At 39.8% G+C, this 20647-nt stretch overlaps 1 protein-coding gene across 1 annotated transcript in view; it reads left to right on the top strand.

The window, feature by feature from the left end:
* The first annotated feature begins 406 nt into the window (after positions 1 to 406).
* Positions 407 to 20647, top strand: part of ADAMTSL1 (ADAMTS like 1) — a 948619-nt gene continuing 928378 nt past the window's right edge. Inside the window, exon 1 of the mRNA XM_053656510.1 lies at positions 407 to 629. Within this exon, the coding sequence (XP_053512485.1) occupies positions 540 to 629 (90 nt within the window). The 5' untranslated portion in view covers positions 407 to 539. The remainder of the gene's footprint in view (positions 630 to 20647) is intronic.

Here is a 20647-nt window from a genome sequence, read left to right on the forward strand (position 1 = left end):
GTCCTGGAAGGGCTTTTCCTTCTCATCTGGCATTTACGCAGGGCAGGCAGGATGGCATTCCAAAGGCAAGTGAGATGTGTAGCACCGGACCCTTCCTTTTAAAAAGTATAAATAAAGAGAAGCCAGCAGGTAGCCCCGGTCCCCAAAAGGCGCAATGCGGTCCCTGCCCGGGCGGGCGGCTGGGTGTCTGCGCTCTCCGCCTTCGCTGGGCTGACCCAGGAGGGGAGGAGCAGGAGCCGGAGCGGGTGCTGGGGGTGTGGGGGTTGGAGCGCGAACCATCCCGAGCCAAGACAAGCAGCACATTCACAAATAAGGCCCCCACCCCCAGCGCACGCGCTCCCATTTAAAGCAGCCGGACTCCACCGCGGCAGGACAGTTCAGAGAACACTGCTGCCGGACACAACCCTGCCCCGCAGGCTCAGGTCAGGAGTCCGTTCCCGGCAGCAGCCACCGAGCCTCCGCAGCCTCCCGGGAAGCGGCTACAGCCTTCAAGAAAAGGTCCCGCCTGGGACTGCCACCTCTTCCTTCGGTGGGGGACCATGGCACGGCGACTGGCTGCGCCCTGGCACTGTGCACTCTTGGTTCACATTTTCGGCAGCACCTGGTACCTGCTCTTTGTCGCCGGACAGGTAGGGCATTAAGTGTGGCTTGCGTCCCTTCCCTCTCCCGGCTCTTTTCTAGTCTGTGCCAGAAAAGCACGCAATGGAGAGCGCTAGAGTTGGGGTGCGCCCTCTCCAGCAAGGGACTGCCCTGCGACTGCGCTGCCATCAGAGCTAGGACAGGTGGCACGGGGTTGGGGTAAAGGCGGCCCCTCGCGGTGAGCTCTGGGCCGGCTGGGTCAAATCTGCGCCGAATCTCATCGCAGCCTCCTGGGGCCCGGTCCCACCTTCCCACCCTCGCCGGGTCCTGCCTCCAGCTGGGCAGAGTCAAGGCGTGTAGGCGGTGCTTCAACCGGGGTGCGGCCTTCTCCCGGGGAGCCGGAGACCCTGCACCTCTTCTCTCCTCCCCCGTCGTGGCTTGGGCGGCACCGGGGAAGCTCCCGTGCTGGTACACTCCCCCTTACTTTTGTCCTTTCCTTGACCGGTGAACTCTGACATCGTCACCTCACGGCCCGTGTGGCAAGTCGTGGCGGAGCATCCTAAGACGCGCAGATGCCGGATCAGGTGGGCGCTCTGGTGCCTCTGCAGCAGAGCAAAGGGTGGTTCTGCCGCTGCTCGCTCGAAGTCTCCTCCTCAGCATGCCCCCTTTGAATTCTCCTAGGGGTGTTTCTGGAGCCAGAAGAGGGTGTGGGTATTAGGGAGTTCTCCTTAGTGGGTGGCTCAGGCCCCAAAGTGGCACAGCAGGGCCCTGGGAGAGTCTCTAATTCACAGTCAGCTTGGCTACGGTTTATTCCTGAAGGACTCGGGAGGGAGCTGCTCGGGGAAGGGGCAGGTGTTAATCAAACCCACGATGCACGTGGTGTCTTTGGCATTCAGACTTTTCAGAGTCAGGTAACTTTTGATTAAACCTCACGATTTAGGCAGTTTGTACATCATTTAACCTACATAGATTTGCTGTTCGCAGTATTTCTTGGGTAATTCTGGCAAAGTGCCCAAATCCTCTTGGCGGGAATTATCACCAGATAGCCTCCCTTTCCTCTGTTTGCTTATGGAGGCTTGTTCAAATCAAGGTATTTCCTTCTCTTTTACTTAGTGTTCGAAACTTGTTTTGGATCTTTATTTTAGTGGTCATTTTGATTGCAATGGTGTACTTTTTGACACTGAGCGAGGATCAAGAATCGTGGTTAAGAAGGGCCAGGGCAGGCTGACCAGCAAGAAATGTTCAACAGGGAACACCTGCTTAGATTGGAGTGTGGAATAGCATTGCAAAAGCTTGCCTTAATCATCCGAAAACTGCATTCCCAATATGCTCTGCTCTATAGCAGAGCTTCTCAGAGGTGGCCGCACATCAGGGTGGCCTGGGGGAGCTGTAGAACTCCCTGTGCCAGGGCCACACCTTAGCTCCTTTGCATCAGAATCCTTGGGGGCATGGGGTGAGGCTCTTGCACCAGAATTTATAAAGCTCCAGGTGATTCTACGGTGCAGCTGGGTTGAAAGCCCCTGTGCAAAAATCTGTTCTTGTGGAATCATGATCCTGGAAAGAAACTCAAAGGAGAACAGTAGAGAGAGCCCGAGAGAAAGGCTTGGGAGACCATCTTAACATGGAGCTTCCAATGTGACTCTGTCCCTAACTAGCTGTGTCATATTGGTCAGGGCTCCCCAAAGCTCCATTTCCTCATCTGTAAAATGAGAGTGTTGGCCTATGTTCCTGGAGGTACTGCCAGCTTCAAGAACACCAGGCAGGTTGATATCGAACCCAAATCAAGATAGAGTGCCTCGCCTTGTTTTTAAATATCTGCAGAGGTAGAAATTCTCCCTTACCCTTGAGATTTTGTTAAAATATCTGGTAATATTTAAATATAGCAAAGATGCATAATGTAGTTTCTTAGACTTGTGGGGTATTTTTGTTTTTTATTATACTTGATAACTCTGCCTTTTCAGACCTATTTCAAGTCACTGGGTACTTTCTGGATGTTCAGGACAAACTGATTTTTGTAGCACCACACACCTGTTCTTCCTTGCTCTGCTTGTCAACCAACTTTCCTCTGGATGAAGATGATGAAAGCAGGTTTGAGCTGTGTGTGTGCGCGTGTATGCGTTGGAAGTGGTTTATTGTTTAACTCCAAATGACTCTTTCTAGTTCATTCGGCAGGGCTGCTCTGCACATGTGAGGAGTCTGACTAAATTTGTCAGGGAAGGGATAGAAAAGAGTTTAAAGTGGTAGAGGGTTCTGTCTTCTGATAGAAGACAATACAGTTAACTTACTCAGGTGTTGGTCAGAAGCCGCTGATCTTGCAACACTTTCTAATGTCCTCGCTTTGTTCGTTTTAAAACCCCATGTGTGTTATATATCTAATCAGTGATTTAACTGACCAGAAACTTGAGGATACTTAATGTCAAGAAGAAGTCATTATTTGGCAATAGCCGATGCCAAATAATTTGAAATTGTTTGGAATTTATACATTCTTTAAACAGTTTTTAAGTCAAAGCATTCACACATGAAGTCATGGCTACCAGAGACATCAGACCATGTACATATATCAGTTATTCTAAAGGGGGGGGTCTGTGTCTAAGAGTTTCTGGCTCCCTCAACTGAATTACTCCTGAGCTTTAGTCTCCAAAAGTCCAAAGAATGATTTAAATGCAAATAAAACTCTCACCACTTCTCCATTCTTCTCACTTTCTGCTTTGTTCTGGCTAAATTACACCCTGGCCACTCCCAACTTGTAGGATTCTTTTCTTTCCTTGTGAAACTTGAAGGTAGCTCAATGCTTAGATTCTTATGAAACTGATTATTTTATTGATATCAAGTTCAGTCCATCAGCTGCATCCAAATCCATCCTATTGCCCATATGGCTCCCAGGTAAGGAACTAGATAATTAGGGTTTTAAGCACTAGGAGTTATCACCTACTCAATGATGCCTATAACCCATCTGTAGCAATCCCCTGTAAAAAAATAAATAAGGTTATAGGAGAGAGTTGGGGCTAGATCAGTGCAAAGCCCCTGCTAGCACTTAAAAAATGTCACTCAGTGGCAATTCATGTTCTTTTGGTGAGGTATCAGTGACAGCTCATTCAAACATTAAGGTTGAATATTTTCACGTGCTTTGTATTCTAAATTGTATTCTTGTTAGGAAATCAGTAATGAAGTAAATTGTTTTAGAGTGGCTAGAAAGAATTCATGCCCTTACAGGCACTGATTTTCAGCTAAACATTTTGAAGAAAGGAAGCCTTGTTTGTTTTTGTATGTTCTTGCTCTCATTTTATTTTTATTTTCAGTTTTCATGTGATAATTATGCATGGTTAAAAAAATCTAAGGAAAAAAATTAAGGGCTTATGAGGAAACAAACTTCTTGTCCTGCTGTTTCTTCCAATCTCAGATATACAGCCCCCGGGCAACATTCTTTGTTTGTTTGTTTGTTTTGTGTTATTTTGAGGTATACTTGACACACAGTAAACAGCATGTATTTAAAGTAAACAGTTTGGTAGGTTTTGACATATGTAGACACATGGAAGCATCACTCAATTTTCTCATTACCCTTTGCAATCCCTTCCTGCCCTTCCTGGCACACAACATCACCAGGCAAACAGTGATGTCCTTTCTATCACTGTAGATTAATGTATCTTCTAGAATTTTATATAAATGCACTCATACAGTAGGTAATCCCCCCTTTTGATTTTTTTCTTTCATTCAACATAATTATTTTGAGGTTGTCCATGCTGTAGCATGTATTAATTTGTTCCTTTTTATTCCTGAGTATTACATTGTATGGATGCACTTGGGTTTGTTGTCCATCAACATTCCCTATTGATGGACAGGATGTTTCTAGTTTTTGCCAATTATGAATAAAGTTGCTCTGAAGGTTTGTACACAAGTCTATATGGACATGTGGTTTTATTTGTTTTAGGTACATACCAAGGAATGGAATAACTGGATCAAATAGGTATATGTTTAACTTTTAAGAAACTGTCAGTTTTCAGAAGGTTGTACCATTTTATTTTATTTTTTATTAAATTGAATGGGGTGACATTGTTTAATAGCATTACACACATACATTTCAGGTATACAACTTTACAGTACAACATCTGCATACTGTGTTGTGTGCTCACTACCTGAAACCTGGTCTCCTTCCATCACCACGTATTTGATCCCCGTGACCTCTTCACTCTCCCTGCAAACTCCTTCCCCTCTGGTAACCACCGTTCTGTTTGTATCTCTAATTTTTTTCATTGTTGTTTTCTTTGTCCATTTGTTGCTTTCTGTTTTTACCCCACATATGAGTAAAGTCATATCGTTCTTGTTCTTCTTCTGATTTATTTCGCTTAGCATAATACTCTCAAGATCCATCCAATCACAAATGTCACTATTTCACCTTTGTCATGGATGAGTAGTATTCCATTGTGCATGTGTGCCACATCTTCTTTAAACAGTCATCCATCAAAGGGCACTTAAGGTATTTCCATTGTAAATAATGCTGCAACAAACACAGGGCTACCTATATCTTTATGAATAAATACTTTCAATGACTTTCAGGTAGATACCTAAAAGACAGATTGCTGGGTTATATAGTAGCCCTATTTTTAATTTTTTGAGGAGCCTCCATACTCTTTTCCATAGTGGCTGCAACAATTTACATTTCTACCAGCAGTTTGTGATGGTTTTTTTTTTCCACATCCTCTCTAACACTTGTTATCTTGTCTTATGGATCATAGTTATTCTGACAGGTGTGAGGTGGCCCACTTTTCATTGTTACTGGCAGCATATGAGATTTGCAGTCCCTCTGTATCCTTGCCTACATCTGGTGAGGTCAGTCTTTTAGGGTAGCCATGCCTTTATGTATAGTAGTAGCTTTTTCTGGGTGTTAATTTGAAGTCCTCTGATGATTCGTGATGTTGAACACTTTTTTTTCATGGATTTATGTATAATCCATATATCTTTGGAAAAAATTTCTATGAAAACATTTCATCCATTACTTATTGGGTTTTTTTTTACTGAGTCCCTGAGAATTCTTTATGTATTCTGGTTTTATCAAATGTATCATTTGCAAATATTTTCTCCCACTATTTGGGTTGGCTCTTCATTTTCTTAGCAGTGTCTTTGGATGGGCAGGAGTTTTTAATTTTGATAAAGTTGAACTTACTGCCTTGTGGGTTTTTCTTTTCGTAGATTGTGCATTTACTCTTATTTTAAAGAACTATTTGTGTAACCTGGATCACAGAGCTTTTCTCTTAGGAGTTTTACAGTTTTATGTTTTACATTTAGTCTATGATTTATTTTTAATTATTTTTTGTATGTGGTACAGGATATGGAACAAAGTTGTTTTTTTTTTCCTTAGGATATTCAATTATTTTAGCACTTTTTTTTTTTTTTTTGGAAAAACCTGATTTTTCTCCATGGAATTGCCTTTGTGCCTTTGTTGGAAATAAATCACCACACATGTATGGGTCTTTTGGATTCTCTGTTCTATTCCAGTTGACTGTGTGTCTACTGCTCTGTTGGTACCACACTCTCTTTAATACTATGGCTCTACAGTGTGTCTTGAACTTAAAAAGTGTGATTCCTCCAATTTTGTCTGTCATTTTGAAGGACATTGATTTAGCTTTTCCATATGAGGTTTAGAATCACTTTGCTGATTCAAAAAAGATGTGTGCAGGGATTTGACTGGGGGTATTTTAACCTATATATTTAGTTTGAGAGAATTAGCCTCTTAATATTGAGCCTCATGATTCCTGAACATTATATAACTTTTTATTTAGGTCTTCTTTGATTTCTGTAAGCAATATTTGGTAGTTTTCAGTGTTTAGGTGTTACATATTTTGTGAGATCTATACTAAGTATTTCATATTTTTGATGCTTTTTAAAAAGATACTTTTTTTTTAAGATTTGTTCCTGATTATTTCTTGTCAGTATTTAAAAACAGTTGATTTTTATATGTTCTTATTTTCTTCAACCGTACTAAACACACTTATTAGTTGCAGTAGCTTTTCGGTGTATCCCACCAGATTTTCTACATATCTGGTCATGTCATATGGAAACAGAGTTCTTCTTTACTAATCTGGATGCTTCTTATTTGTTTAATAACACTGGCTAGCATCTCCAGTACAAGGCTGAATAGAAGTGGTGTGAGTGGATATACTTGCCTTGTTCTTGATCTTAGGAAAAAATAATTTGACTGTTTCACCATTAAGTATGGTGTCAAGTTTAGGTTTCTTTTGAGGAAGTTCCTTTTATTTTTTATTTCCTGAGAGTTGTTATCAGAAATGGATGTTGGATTTTTGTCAAATGCTTTATCTAAATCTAATTATCATATATATTTTATTATTTATTTATATTTTTATTATTTTAAAAAAAGATTGTATTTATTTATTTTTAGAGAAAGGGGAGTGGAAGGAGAAACAGAGGAAGAGAAACATCAATGTGTGGTTGTCTCTCTCTTACCCTCTACTGGGGACCTGGCCCACAACCTAGGCATGTGCTCTGACTGGGAATTGAACCAGTGACCCTTTGGTTTGCAGCCCTGCACCCAATCTACTGAGCTACACCAGCCGGGGCCATGTTTTTTTTATTATAGTTTGTTAATATGGTGAATTGATTAATTTTCAAATATTAAACCCACCTTGCATTCCTGGGATAAACTCAATTTGGTGATAATACATTATCACATTTTTCTACATTGTTGTATTCAGTTTACTAAATTTTGATTAGAATTTTTACAACTCTGTTTATGAAGGATATTGGTCTGTAGTTTTCTTGTGATGTCTTTGTCTGGTTTTAATATCAGAGTAATGCTGGCTTCATACAATAAGTTAGGAAATATTCCTTCTTTTTCAATTTTCTGGGAGAGTTTGTAAATGATTTTTCATGAAATATTTGGTAGAATTCATCAGCAAAGACATCCTGGAGTTGGCATCGGGTGAAGATTTTTAACTATAAATTTAAATTCTTGAATAAATATAGGATTATTCAGGTTATCTGTTTTGTCTTGAGTTAGCTTTGGCAGTTTGTGTCTTTCATGAATTTTTCTGTTTCATCTAAGTTGTTGAATTTATTACCATAAACTAGTTCATAATAGTTCCTTATTACCTTTTTAATATTATTAAAACATGTACTTATATCACCTGTATCATTCTTGGCATTGGGTGTTTATTTATTTTTTTCTGATCAGTCTGCTTAGGGGCTTATCAATTTTATAAATCTTTTCCAAGAAGCAGTTTTTGGTTTTACGGAATTTTCTCTATTGATTTGTTTTCTATTTTATTATTTTTCCCTCATCTCTATTTTCTTCTTCCTACTATTTCATGTTTTACTTGGTCTTATTTTTCTAGTTCCTTAAGCTGAGATCATTGATATGAGACATTTAATGTTTTCAGATATAAGCGTTTAATGATATAAAATCTTTCTCAGTGCTGTTTTAGTGGCACGCCGTAAATGTGTGTGTGTTTTAGTTCAATAAAACTTATTTCCCTTTGACTTCCTCTCTTACCCGTGGGTATTTTCAAATGAGTTGTTTAGTTTCTAAAAATTTAGAGATTTTCCAGATGTCTTGGGTTAGTTTTTTCTAATTAGTTCCAATGTGGTCAGATAAGCCAGTTTATATAATTTGAATTCTTTTAAATTTATTGATAGTTGTTTTATGGCCAAGAGTATGGTCTATCTTGATAAATATTCTATATATATTTGAAAAGAGTTAAACTTTCTACAAATTACTGTCTTCTAAATTTTCCTGCTCAGTTTGTTATTGAGTATTGTATGAAAGTTAATTAGGTCAAGTTGGTTGAGAGTGTTTTAAAAATATTCTGTTATTTAACTGGTTTTTGTCTACTTTATCAATTATTGAGAAGGGATCTTTCAATTTCCACCTACCATTGTGAATTTGTCCATAGCTCCTTGCAGTTCTATCAATCTTTGCTTTATTTATTTTGGCTCCATAATTGGATACATAAACATTTATTGTAGAATTATGTTTTTGGTGACTTGACCTTTTTTCATTATTAAATAAACTTCTCTATTCCTGGTAATCATCTGTGGTCTCAAATTGACTTTGTCTTTATTAATATTAGGTAATGTTTTTAATTCTTTGAGATTTTTTTATGAGATAGGTACTTCCATAGTTTTTTTTTCTTTTTGAATTGAGGTAACATTGGGTTATAACGTAAGTTTAAGGTACATACCATTGCACTTCAACATCTGTCTACACTGTAGTGTGCTGGCCACCCAAGGAGCAGTTTCCATCTGTCACCACACAACTGACCCCCTTTACTCATTTCACCCTCTTTCATAGTTCTTAGGACACATGCTTAATGCAATTTATCCTTTCCCATTAGATTTCCATTATAGTATGATTCCCTAAGTTTCTTTCACAGCCTATTTTTGTCAATCTTTCATTCTTTATCACATTATAAAGACTCAATAGTCGGTATTAACATACTGTAATGGCTACAGTGTGCCAAGCAATGTGTTATTATTCTATTTTTTCTAGTGTATTTTCTTTTTAAAGAAACAAACAAAAACTAAGACAACATTATGGTGATCACCAGAGGGAAAGAGTGGTTGGGGAAGGTAGTAAAGAGTAAAGCGGGTCAAATATTTGGTGACAGAAGGTGATTTGACTTTAGGTGATGAGCACACAATATGACATTATGGAATTATGGAGATATGTATTATGGAATTGTACACTTGAAACCTATATAATTATATTAACCAAAGTCACCTTGATAAATTTAATAAGAAAAGAAATAATAAAAATAATAAATAGCTTTCTTGAGATGTATTTCATATATCATACAATTTGTCCATTTAAAGTACACATTTAAGTGACTTATTATATTCACAGGTCTGTGCAATCACTACCACAATATTAGAAATGTTTTTCACTTCCAAATGAAACATTTACTCTTTAGCTATTACACTGCTTCTCTCTACTCACCCCTGCCCCAAGCTATCACTACTCTCTTTCTTTCTTTCTTTATAGATTTTCATACCCCAGATATTCATATGAATGGAATCGTGCAATCATGTAAACTTTAAGGATTGGTTTCTTAGTGTGTTTCCATGGTTCATCCAAATTGTAGCATATATCAGTACTCGATTCCATTTATGGCTGAAAAACATGTCATTATATGGATATACCACATTTTGTGTATCCATTTGTCTGTGGATGGACATGGGGATTGTTTTCACTCTTGGCTGTTGTGAGTAAGGATGCTCTTAACGTTCATGTGTAAGCATTTGTGTGGACGTATGTTTTCATTTCTCTTGGGTAAATATTTTAGGCTTTATACTGTACCTGTTACAACTCTGCTGTTATAGAACAAAAGTAGCAATAGACAATATGTAAATGGTTTAACCTGGCTGTGTTCCAATAAACTATTTACAAAAAAGTATTGGGCCCAAGTATTTGGCCCCCTGGACATAGTTTGCTCTGACCTAAAGTGTCCTGATGCTGTGCCTTGGTGTGGGTAATTTAAATTCAGTATGGTAAGTCCTGCATGGACTTTCAATGGATCTATGTTCTCTAGTTCATGGCAGATTTATTTTCAAATGTCTTTGATAATTTCCTTGCCTGCATTTTATATGTTTGCTTTTTGTGAAACTGCTGTTAGTAAGTTGTCAACCACCTATCTTTTCAAATCTTTTCTCTTGTTTTTGTTATATTTTGTAAAAGATTTTCTCAATTTTATTTTTCAAGTGTTCTTTAGACTGATTTTCAATGAATAGTCCTAGTTGTAGGTAAAATGTCACACACCCCTGCCCCCTTGTGCAATATCAGGGGCTCCAGGTCTGAAGCCTTTCTGGACTTCACGGACCAAACGGTCTTGCTTCTCACCATGATATCCCCCATGTAGGCACTATGCTGTTAAGGCCGGTACAGTTCTTGCACCAGTTTTCCACATTCTAAAAATCTATTGGCATCTTCTGTCTGTTGTCTCTGTTCCAATTCTCATCATCTTTATTTACTTAGTGTTATTTTAGTAGATGTTTGGGGGAGAATAGAGAAAATATGGCATTCAATCTGCCATGTTTAACTAGAGTTTACACTATTTATTCTTTTATTATTTCTATTTTCCTGTCTTAATTCATCTCTAAATCTCATTAAAGCTCTTTCTGGGTATTATGCACACTTTTCAGATAGTTATACATCCCCCCCAGAGTAAATGTAAATGTTGTTCTGTTTTACAAAAAAGACACAAGACTTGGATTCTAAAGACCTTGATTCTAGTTCTGGACTTACTTACCTTCTGTGCAATTAAGAGTTACATGTTCTTCAACAAAGGGGGTCGATGCTTACCACCTGCTCACCAATTGCCAAACATAATAAGTACTTTCTCTAGCCCCACTTTTGTGTTCTAGTTTTAAATCTTCCAGTAACTGTTTTCTGTTCTCTGCTTCAGTAGAGAGAGTCTAACCTATTTGCTCACAAATACAGCACAAAAACATTGTTCTACAAATTTTGATGTTAATATTTGGAAACAGTTTTATGAGAGAACATGGAGTTAACATGATGTAAAAATCTGGCCATAAAATATCATATGTGGTCTTAACATTTATTCTCTAAGGTGTGATTGAGGTTTAGGCTTTTTTGTGGTAAAATGAATGAGGAAATAATTGTGAATAGTTAGTAATTCTGTATCAGTTTTAGTATTTTACTTTGTAGTAGGATGATCTCTAAGTGGGGAATTGTGCGTTTTGGGGAGGGGTGGAGTGGGTGGTGCAGGAGCTGCAAATTTTCTTTTCAGCTCTGCTCATGACTAGGATTATAGAGCCAGAAGGAGCCTTAGAGATTCTTTAGTGTTTTGGTTCATAAACTTTACTGTGTGTAAGTCAGTTTGGCCATATCACACAATTCCAAAGGTCACCAGAGATAGAGCTGTCCAACTAAAAGCTGAGAAGCTTTTAAATGGCCCCTTTCATAGGAATTCTGACTCAATAGGGAAAGGATGGGTCCTAGGAATCTGCACTTGTTAGCTATCCCTTGCCCTCATCCACATATCCACAGAAGATTCAGACACAGTTGGACCACAGATCACATTTGGGGAAACACTGTCCTGACCTATCTTATTTATGGGTGTGAGAAATAATGTCCTAGGAAGTTGAGCGACATGTCCCAGTTTGTTAGTGGGAGAGGTGGGAGTGGACCACACGTCTCATAACTCTGTTCGGTGATTTTTCCCACCAGAGTATACACTGTTATTTTAGTGTCTAGTTACATCATGAACTAAAGATACGAACCACCAGCTTAAAGTGTCTGTATTTGTAGTAACCTCAGTTTTTTATAAATGGTTTTCAGATGTTTGCGAATAGCTTTAGCTCTCAGTCACTCTGCCTGCAGCAGAGGAATGATGGGGGGGGAAGGGAAGGAAAACCCTTAGCTTTCACCTCACCCCCCCTCACACACATAACCTGCTGGAAACTGGCTTCTGTGTATTTTCTTCTCGAGTCATCATGACCCTGGAAGATTAACAGATACTTATTTAGAAAACTGTCCAAGTCATCCAGAAACTTGACACTTGATGAAAGGGAGAGTACGTGCCGCGGAACACCTTCTCTCCTCAAGTGCGATGTAGCAACTGTTGCTACGTTCTTGGAGGAAAGGAAGGAAATGTTTCGTGTGCCTATTATTTAGATGTTCTCCCCATCTCTGTCACAAACCAGCCAAACAAAACACATGCTGTCTTCTGAGTCATGCACAGTCTACAGTGCAGGACTACTCATGGGAAGGAAAGTTTTCTTTATTGCTAATAGTCATTGTTAAACATCGTGTACATTGTATGAAAAATGATAATGGTGAATTTTCTTTCAGAAGCCAGTTGCACAGAAATAAAGGTCTTTGACGATTAAAGAGTATTTATAAATATAGGCTAAAATTCAAACTGTCATATTCTCATGTTCCCTTTAAAACTCTGTATTAGTCAGGATGGGCTAGACAATGCTGTAGGAACAAACAAGCCCCCAATCAGCGTCACTTACAAACAGCTTATTTCCCCATCGGGCCACATGTTCAGTGTGGATTTTCAGGAGGGGCTTGGCTCACTGTGTGTGCTCAGGAATCCACCCTGACAGCAGCTCCTTCTCAGCCCGTGTGCTCCCATAGCTGCCAGGGCAGGAAGGCCACCCTGCCCTCCACAGGCTGTCACATTCTTCTACTCAAAGTGGCAGGTATTATATCTGCTCACATTTTATTGGCCAAATTCAAGAGGGTTGAACGTGTACTGTTATCATGAACCCAGAATGTTCTCTTTCTTGCCTCGGTTTAAACATCCTTAGCTTTTCCAAATTTCCAGCCTTCCAAGATGTGGCCTGGATGTTTACCTTTTCTGACTGTGTGTATATATGTGAATAGAGGTTGGCTGACATTTCTGTAAAACAATTTAACATTTTCTTTGACTTACCCACTTTAATTTTTTAAAAGTTTATAATTGGTAAAATGCACATATAATTTACCACCTCACCCTTTTTTAGTGTACTGTTAATTAGTGTTAAGTGCGATGACATTGTTATGCAATCAGTCTCTGGTACTCTTTTCATCTTGCAAAGCTGAAACTCTATAGCCATTAAAGAATAAGTCCCCATTCCCCTTACCCCTGGTGACCACCATTCTACTTTTTATGAATTTGGCTCCTCTAGGTACCTCATTTAAGTGGGTTCGTAACAGTATTTGTCTTCTTGAGATTGGCTTATTTCTCTCAGCATAAGGTTCATCTATGTTACAACATGTGTCAGAATTTTCTCCCTGCCCTGGCTGGTGTAGCTCAGTGTTTTGAGCATGGGCTTGTGAAGCAAAGGGTCGCTGGTTCAATTCCCAGTCAGGGCACATGCCTGGGTTGCAGGCCAGGTCCCCAGTAGAGGACACATGAGAGGCAACCACACATTGATGTTTCTCTTCCACTCTTTCTCCTTCTCTTCCCCTCTCTCTAAAAATATAAATAAATTAAAAAAAAAGAATTTTCTTCCTGTTTAAGCCTGATTAATACTCTTATTTATTAGCAAAGTATTATATTAGTAATTATTACTAATTACCATTATTAGTAAATATCAACATATTATATTAATATGTGATAAGTAACAAAGTATTATATGAGTAATATGTCAGAATTTTTCTGTTTAAGGCTGATTAATACTCTTATTTATTAATAAGAGTATTATATTAGTAATTATTAATACAATAAGAGTATTATTAGTAATAATTACTATGATAATACTCTTATCATGTTAATAAGATGAATAAACACATGTTGTTTATTCATTCATCTGTCCATGGACACTTGAATTGCTTTTACTTTTTGGCCATTGTGAATAATGCTGCTCTGAACACTGGTATACCATTATGTTTCACCTGGGCTTATTCTGTATAAAAGAGAAGCAATACGTTCTTCAGACGTATCTGGTTTTACTATCTGAGAGGCCCAGAAAACAGTTATTTAAACGATGGACTAAGAGGCTCACTTTGGAATTCTTCTGCCAATGGTTACAATAAAAGTTGAGCAATATACCAGCCCCCTCCTGTGCATTTAACTATATCATCAGAGCCAATGGACTCTTGTGTTTGGTCTTGTATGTAACCTGCAAATCTTGACCTTTTCTAAGAAAGGACACAATATGTAGTTAGCACATTGATTTTCCTCTAAAGATCCAAGAGCATGGCAAAAAGAAATAATTTTTTTCCTCTTTTTACATCTGACTCAAACACTGTGTGAAGGGGGGTCAAATATGGATCAATGTGTAAAATGCAGGCATGCAAATTAATTGCATGCATAGCACAGATGCGTGGAGGGGCAGGGTGGAATTTTGGGAACAGTGTTGAAAGGAAAGGAAGTAGACCAAGATCCAAACCCTGCTTGCTACTTGCTAATTGCATAGTTTTGGACAAATTAGTTACATAGCCTTTCTGAGTTTCATCCCTGCCCCCCTCCTCAACCTCTGAAATGAAGAGCTTGAATTACATGATCTTAGTGGGTTAATACCACTCAATCATAACTTCTAAAATGAATAGGAGTTTCCAACCTTTTCTGATGTGAATGCTCTTTTAACACAGAAAAATATTAATAGGTCTGTTTGATGGATTTTTTAGAAGTGAAATCAGAATGTGGAAACTCCCCTGCTTAACGCCTTCAGCGACTTTCTGTTGCCTTTAGACTTGGATTTCTAAGCCTTTTTTTCATTATCGCCTCTCTTTTTAGACATTTTAAGACAATTTCCCCTAAGCCACTCCCACCTCCATGAGATTTTAATGCTGTAAACTGTTTACATGTGGCCCTTTGAAGGGCCTTAAGCCATTGTTATTTGAGCCCTCCCCTCTTGTACAAACCAATTTTTCAGCCCCTCTAGAGTATGGTCGCCCACACTGAGAATGTATGCGTTTAGACCAAGGTCGAAAATCCTTACTGGTCTTCAGGGCCTGGCAGCTACATCACCTGTTTAGCCCTCCATAGTCCCCGCCCCTCCTCCTCTCACTCACTACTGTCCTCTGGTCCACTGGCCTCCTTTCTGTTCCTCAAGGGCAAGCATCAAGCTTGTTTCTACATTGGGGTCTTGGTACAAGTTGTTCTTTTTGCTGGAGGCCCTTTCTGTATTTTTAATTAATCAGTTGATGCTCATCCATCCGTCCTCCAGCTTAAATATCACTTCCCCAGAAGAACAAGTTCCTCTAGCTCACCCTGCCCCAGTGCACATTAGATCTCTTCTAAGAGGCCCAGTTCCCTTTGAGCACTGGTAATTTGTAATGATAAACGTATTCGTATTTTTATTATATGTCTGCCATCCCCAATAGATTGCAAGCTCGAAGCCAGAGACTGGCTTACTTCTCGCTCTACATGCCACATCTAGTTCAGTGTCTGGAATTGTTGAAAAAAGAATTAATGAAGTGTTTTTGGGAAAATATGCAGTGACAAAAATTGCTGTGAACTTGGTATTGCTTTTTCAATGAATGTATACACTCATGTTAATTGTTTTCCACCAAGTAAAAGAAAATACATTTATACATTGCTAAGCAGAATAGCACATATGTTACATGGATTAGGTAAGGAAACACTAGCTGTTAAAGCAATAAAATCCTGAAATATCAGTGTTTTGATGAAATCGTTTATCTCTCGTTCACATAAAAGTCCAATTGGCAGAGCTGCAGTGCAGGTGAAGGATCCACTCCCAGTGGTTGTGCAGGGACCAGCCTGAGGAAGACCATCCTGTCTTGACCCATGACTTCCAGGGTCCCCCTGGTGCTGTTTCTGGATGACAGAAGGGGGGAAAATGTTGAAAATTGCCTGCAAGGTTTTCTTGGGGGTGGTCTTGGGAATGGAACGCATCATGCTACCCACACCCATTTTCTGCATTTCTGACCAGACTCAAATCTCCAGTTGGGTCCCAATTCCTATTATCCTACCACAAAAACTCAGTCACATAGCCTCACCTCCTCGCCAGGGAGGCTGGGCAGACTGCTGTGAACTCAGGAGGTGAGCTGGCTTCTTCCATAATACCCTTGGAAAGTCAGACACATGTGCGCAAGTTGATGTGTAGATGTATGTGAATTTACAAATCATCTTCAGTTGAAACACAGGCCCTGTGGAGTTCAAGACCCAGAGAATGGGAACCACTAAAAATAGGAGTATGTGAGTTTTATTTTAGGAGAGGTTTTTGTCTAGCTCATCATTTCTGATATTAAAAGGACAAAAAAAGGTGGACTAAAGTTGATGGAGTTTGGGAGTGGGATGTGCATTAAAAGTGCACTATATTTATCTATCTGAACAAAACAAATAATTGCCATAAAACAATGAATCTTCCCAGGCTCTTGTTGTGTGGCTATGTTCAGACAGTGCAGATTAGCATCTTGTCAACTGAATGTAAGCCCAGGTGGGACACTGACCGGGCTGCTGGCAGCACTGTCATTAATAAAAGGGAGTCTTTTTCTTTTCTTTCCCTTTTTTTTTTAACACCAATGGACTGTTTTCAGTTCCCAAATCACCTGATAAGCCCTATTCTTTTGATGAACTACAAATAAAAATGAGTCCTCCATCCCACGGGGTTGTTAATCAAATAGTGTCTGTTTGAAGAAAAAAAAAAGGCCTATTGCATGTCTGGCTCATAATACTACAAGGCAGTTGTAATTGAACTATGAAATCATGATACTGTGCTTTTACCTGGGCCAAACCTTACCTGGCCATCCTTCTGGTTTGTCATTCTCCCCTATGCTGTGGATGGGAGTGGAAATATGAGCCTGGGCATTTCTTTGTGCACACTTTGTGAGCCTTCTCAACTCCGCTCCTTAGCAGAAGGAAAATGAATTCTAAGCTTGGTGGGTTAGGTGGGCTGCTGTATTACTTCTCTTTCATTGTCTAAAGGAGCTTTTGAGACTTGCCCCTTTCTTTCCCCTTCTGTCATCCATCTAACTGTAATCTAGCGATCGCTTTAGAAAAGTTGGGAGAAAAAAATCAGCATCTGGTGACCGATGGTAACTATAAGTAGAAAAATGTTGTACATTTTAAACTCTACAATTTCAAATAAGTTCATTGGAAAAGTGGATTTTTTCAACAAGTATAAACATTTCCCACCCGCTGCCCCTTTCAGTTCTCTTGCTTTGCATTTTGCACAAGGTATGGTTTCAGATCAGTGTTGTCCTACTTTCTGTGCCTCTGATGAAGCTGAAAAGTGTTGGGTTGACATTAGCAGAAAATTGTGGCAGTTGTGAACATAAACTCAAAGCAGATTGGTGAGGTCACACTGGTGTCCTTTTTGGTGCCTTAGTAGAAATAGTAAAGAGGTTTATGCCAGTTCCAGCCAGGGCCAGAGCTGGACAAGGGGCCTCCCCAGGGCAAGAGCCTGCAGCTTGGCAAGCTTCGGAGTGGTGCTGACTTGCAGCAAACAGGATAATCTTCTCCTGTGTATTATGAAACATGGTCTTATTTACAGCAAGATGGCAATGTAGAAGCTGGGCAGAAACAGCTCTGCGGTACCCCTGCTACGGGAGCAGTATTGGAGTTACAATGCATTCAAATCCTCTTATGAAGAGCTTTAGGTGTCCCTGTATTTGGCAACATGGCAGTTCCTGCTGGATTTTGTGCTGGGTCTTCCCTCAAGTAGAAGATGGCTGTTCAGAGGAATGCTTATTGAGTGGGAATTGGGAACCTGTCAGCCAAGCGTGAGCTCAAGTACTTCTGCTTCCTTGCAGCTGGAGTTGATTATGTTTTTAGCTGCCACTGTTAATGAGTCAAAAGCAGCATCTGTGGAGAGCGGGGCTGGCACTTTCAGGGCGGTCTGCCACCTTGCCTTCGGTTGTTCCAGAGCGAGTCCTGGGTGTAGAACAGATAAAACTGGATGTTTGGTGGGTGGTTCTTTGAGGCTGTTTTTTGAGGAAAAATGGGAAATGATGGAATCTGACACTGAGTGACTTGCTAGTTCCAATTTATACCACTTAAGCTTTTTGTGTTCTTGTGGCTTTTGTTTTAATTAGAAGGTCTTCTAGTGGTAAACTTAGTTTTGGTTGAAGGTACAGTAGAGTTCTCTATAAATTTTAAAGGCACTTCCTATAGGCATCAATTTTGGGTGGTGATTTCTGAAGCTGAGACTCGAATAGATGACAGGAAGCCCTTCCATTCAATTTATTTCATTCATTTTGTAAGTATTTTCTCTGTGTTGGGTGGGAATAAATATATTCCCTTTGGTGCAGGCAATCCCAGAAAACATTCTTCTTTTAAATACAGTGATCTAAGTAATCAGGTTATTACAACAGATTATTCTCCATGTCGTATTTTAAAAAACAAATATAAGTAACATGCAAGCTCTTTGGAATTTATTTGGGAATCCATAGTCCAGATCATTCCTCTTTCCCCTGATACATGATCTTTCCCCTAAATTTTAGGACACATGTTTTCAAATGGGTTGACTTTATTTTCTGGATTTGACCAATCACTCCTTTCAGATCAAGTAGACTAGACAGTTAAAACCTTCAAGGAAAGGACTAATCCCTAGACATCTTAGGTTCTCCCCAAAGCTCAGTGTATCCATCGCCCTGCACAGTAGACTCTCCTTAGATTAAGTTGGATGCCTTTCTTTTGGCTGCTGTAATCAAGTACTACAAACCAGATGATAATTTAAAAGAGAGAAATTTATTCATTCACAGTTCTAGAGGCTAGGAATCAGAAATCAAGGTATCAGCAGGGTCACGCTTCCTCCAGAGGCCCTGGGACAGTATTTGTTCCTTGCCCCTTCTCACTTTTGGTGGCTGCCAGCAGTCCTTGGTATTTCTTGGCTCCAATCTCTGCCTCTGTCTTCATATTACCTTCTGTGTTAAACCTCTCTGCCTCTGTCTTGTGGTGGCAGTTAGAACTCACCTGGATAATCCAGGATAATCTCCTCATGTCAAAACTTAGCTTAATCACATCTGCAAAGACCATTTTCCCAGACATTGGGCATGGCATAGCTTTGGGAGTCATTATCAAGCCTACCATACCCATGTATGGTTTCTGCATATTCCTGTGGCCAGTCATTGGAGGTTCATCTAAAGCTCTTAACTGCAAGCATATACACTTCTGTTTTATTTTTGGAGGATGTTTGCTTCAAGTCACTTCTATTTTCATACCTGCTTGTTCTTTATTCTTTGCCTTTAGGGTATCAAATTATTTGCAGTGAAAATGGCTCTCACTGCAGTAAGAATGGCTTTGGCCTTGGCAGTCTGTGTCATTAATAGTGAGTTTCACATGCTGTTTGGGACTGAGGACACAGCATTATAGCTATCATCATTGAAACTAATGAAAAGCTGGGTGTGGTGTCCAGGGCAGGTTTATTGTGCCTACATAGGTTACAGAACATCAAAATCTTGTTAATAATATGTATAGTTCCCCCATTGTCTTAGTTATGAGCACTTTACTCTAAGATTCCCTCTGAGTTTTTTCACAATTCACTTCTTTTAGGATACCTAATTCATAATTCCTCAACTCTGCTGGGACCTACAAGCCATATTGCTACCACCTTTTCACTTACCTCACTCACCTTCCTTTCCTCCGTGGCCAGCTTAAATGACTTGGCCAACCACTATAATCATTCCCTCAATTTCTTTCTCTCCCTCTGCTTGGTGTCCTCCCTTGACTAAACCTTAACCAGAGTTAATCCCACCTATGCAGTTGAATGCAGTTACTCTAGATTCATGATCACTGTCCTCAAACAGGCCATTACACTGCTCAGCAATCATGCGATGTTTTCCTAGTGCATGCACTCTCTCACTGAATATTTTCTTTCTTTTCTCTGATCAAACCTCCCACTCACAACTTCTTATTTGAGAGGAAAAAAGCTTTCAGAAGAAAACTCCACATTTTCCCACTTACCTGCACCTAGTTCACATGCTCAAACTTCTCTCCAGTTATGAAGGGTAAACCATCCGCTCCCCTAACAACGGCCAATCTTTCCACCCGGTGTCCCAGACTCTGTCCCTGTTCGTCTGGTCAAGGATATTGCTCCTGAATAATTCTTACCCCCTTTTCTGTGCCCTCTTTAACCTTTCCCCTTTCTCTCCCGTGAATACTGAAATTTTGCCATCAGCCCACAAGCATACTCTCATTTCTGTTACCATAAAAACTTCTCTTGATACCATTTGCCCCTTCGTTTACCACTCCAGCTTTCAACTCTCTAATACACTGAAACTCTTTGAAAGAGTAGCCTATATTTGCTCTAATTATCTCTTGAATATAGTGTGCTCAGGCTTTTATACCAATATTCTTCTGACATCATTTTTATCAAGGCCATCAGTAACCTTCATACAACCAAATCCATTGGACAGTCCTCATTTTACGTGACTGACCACTTAACACAAATGGTCATTCCCTCTTCCTTTCCATGACTCGGCCTCCAGAATGCCACACTCTCCTTCTCTCCTGCCCTGCAGGTGGCTCCTCTTTTGTCTCCCCTGCTCCCCAAGGACCAGTCCTTGGACTCTGGGTTTCTCCACACTCAGTCCTTGGTAACCTCACTCAATATCAGGGTTTTAAGTACTCATTAGACTCTGATATCAGATTTGTATCTGCAACCCAGAACTTTCTAAACTCCAACCTCATATATTTATTTC

The sequence above is a fragment of the Artibeus jamaicensis genome, unplaced genomic scaffold, assembly GCF_021234435.1.
Source record: "Artibeus jamaicensis isolate MK-2021 breed Jamaican fruit bat unplaced genomic scaffold, CSHL_Jam_final scaffold_1964, whole genome shotgun sequence".
Lineage (NCBI taxonomy): Eukaryota > Metazoa > Chordata > Mammalia > Chiroptera > Phyllostomidae > Artibeus > Artibeus jamaicensis.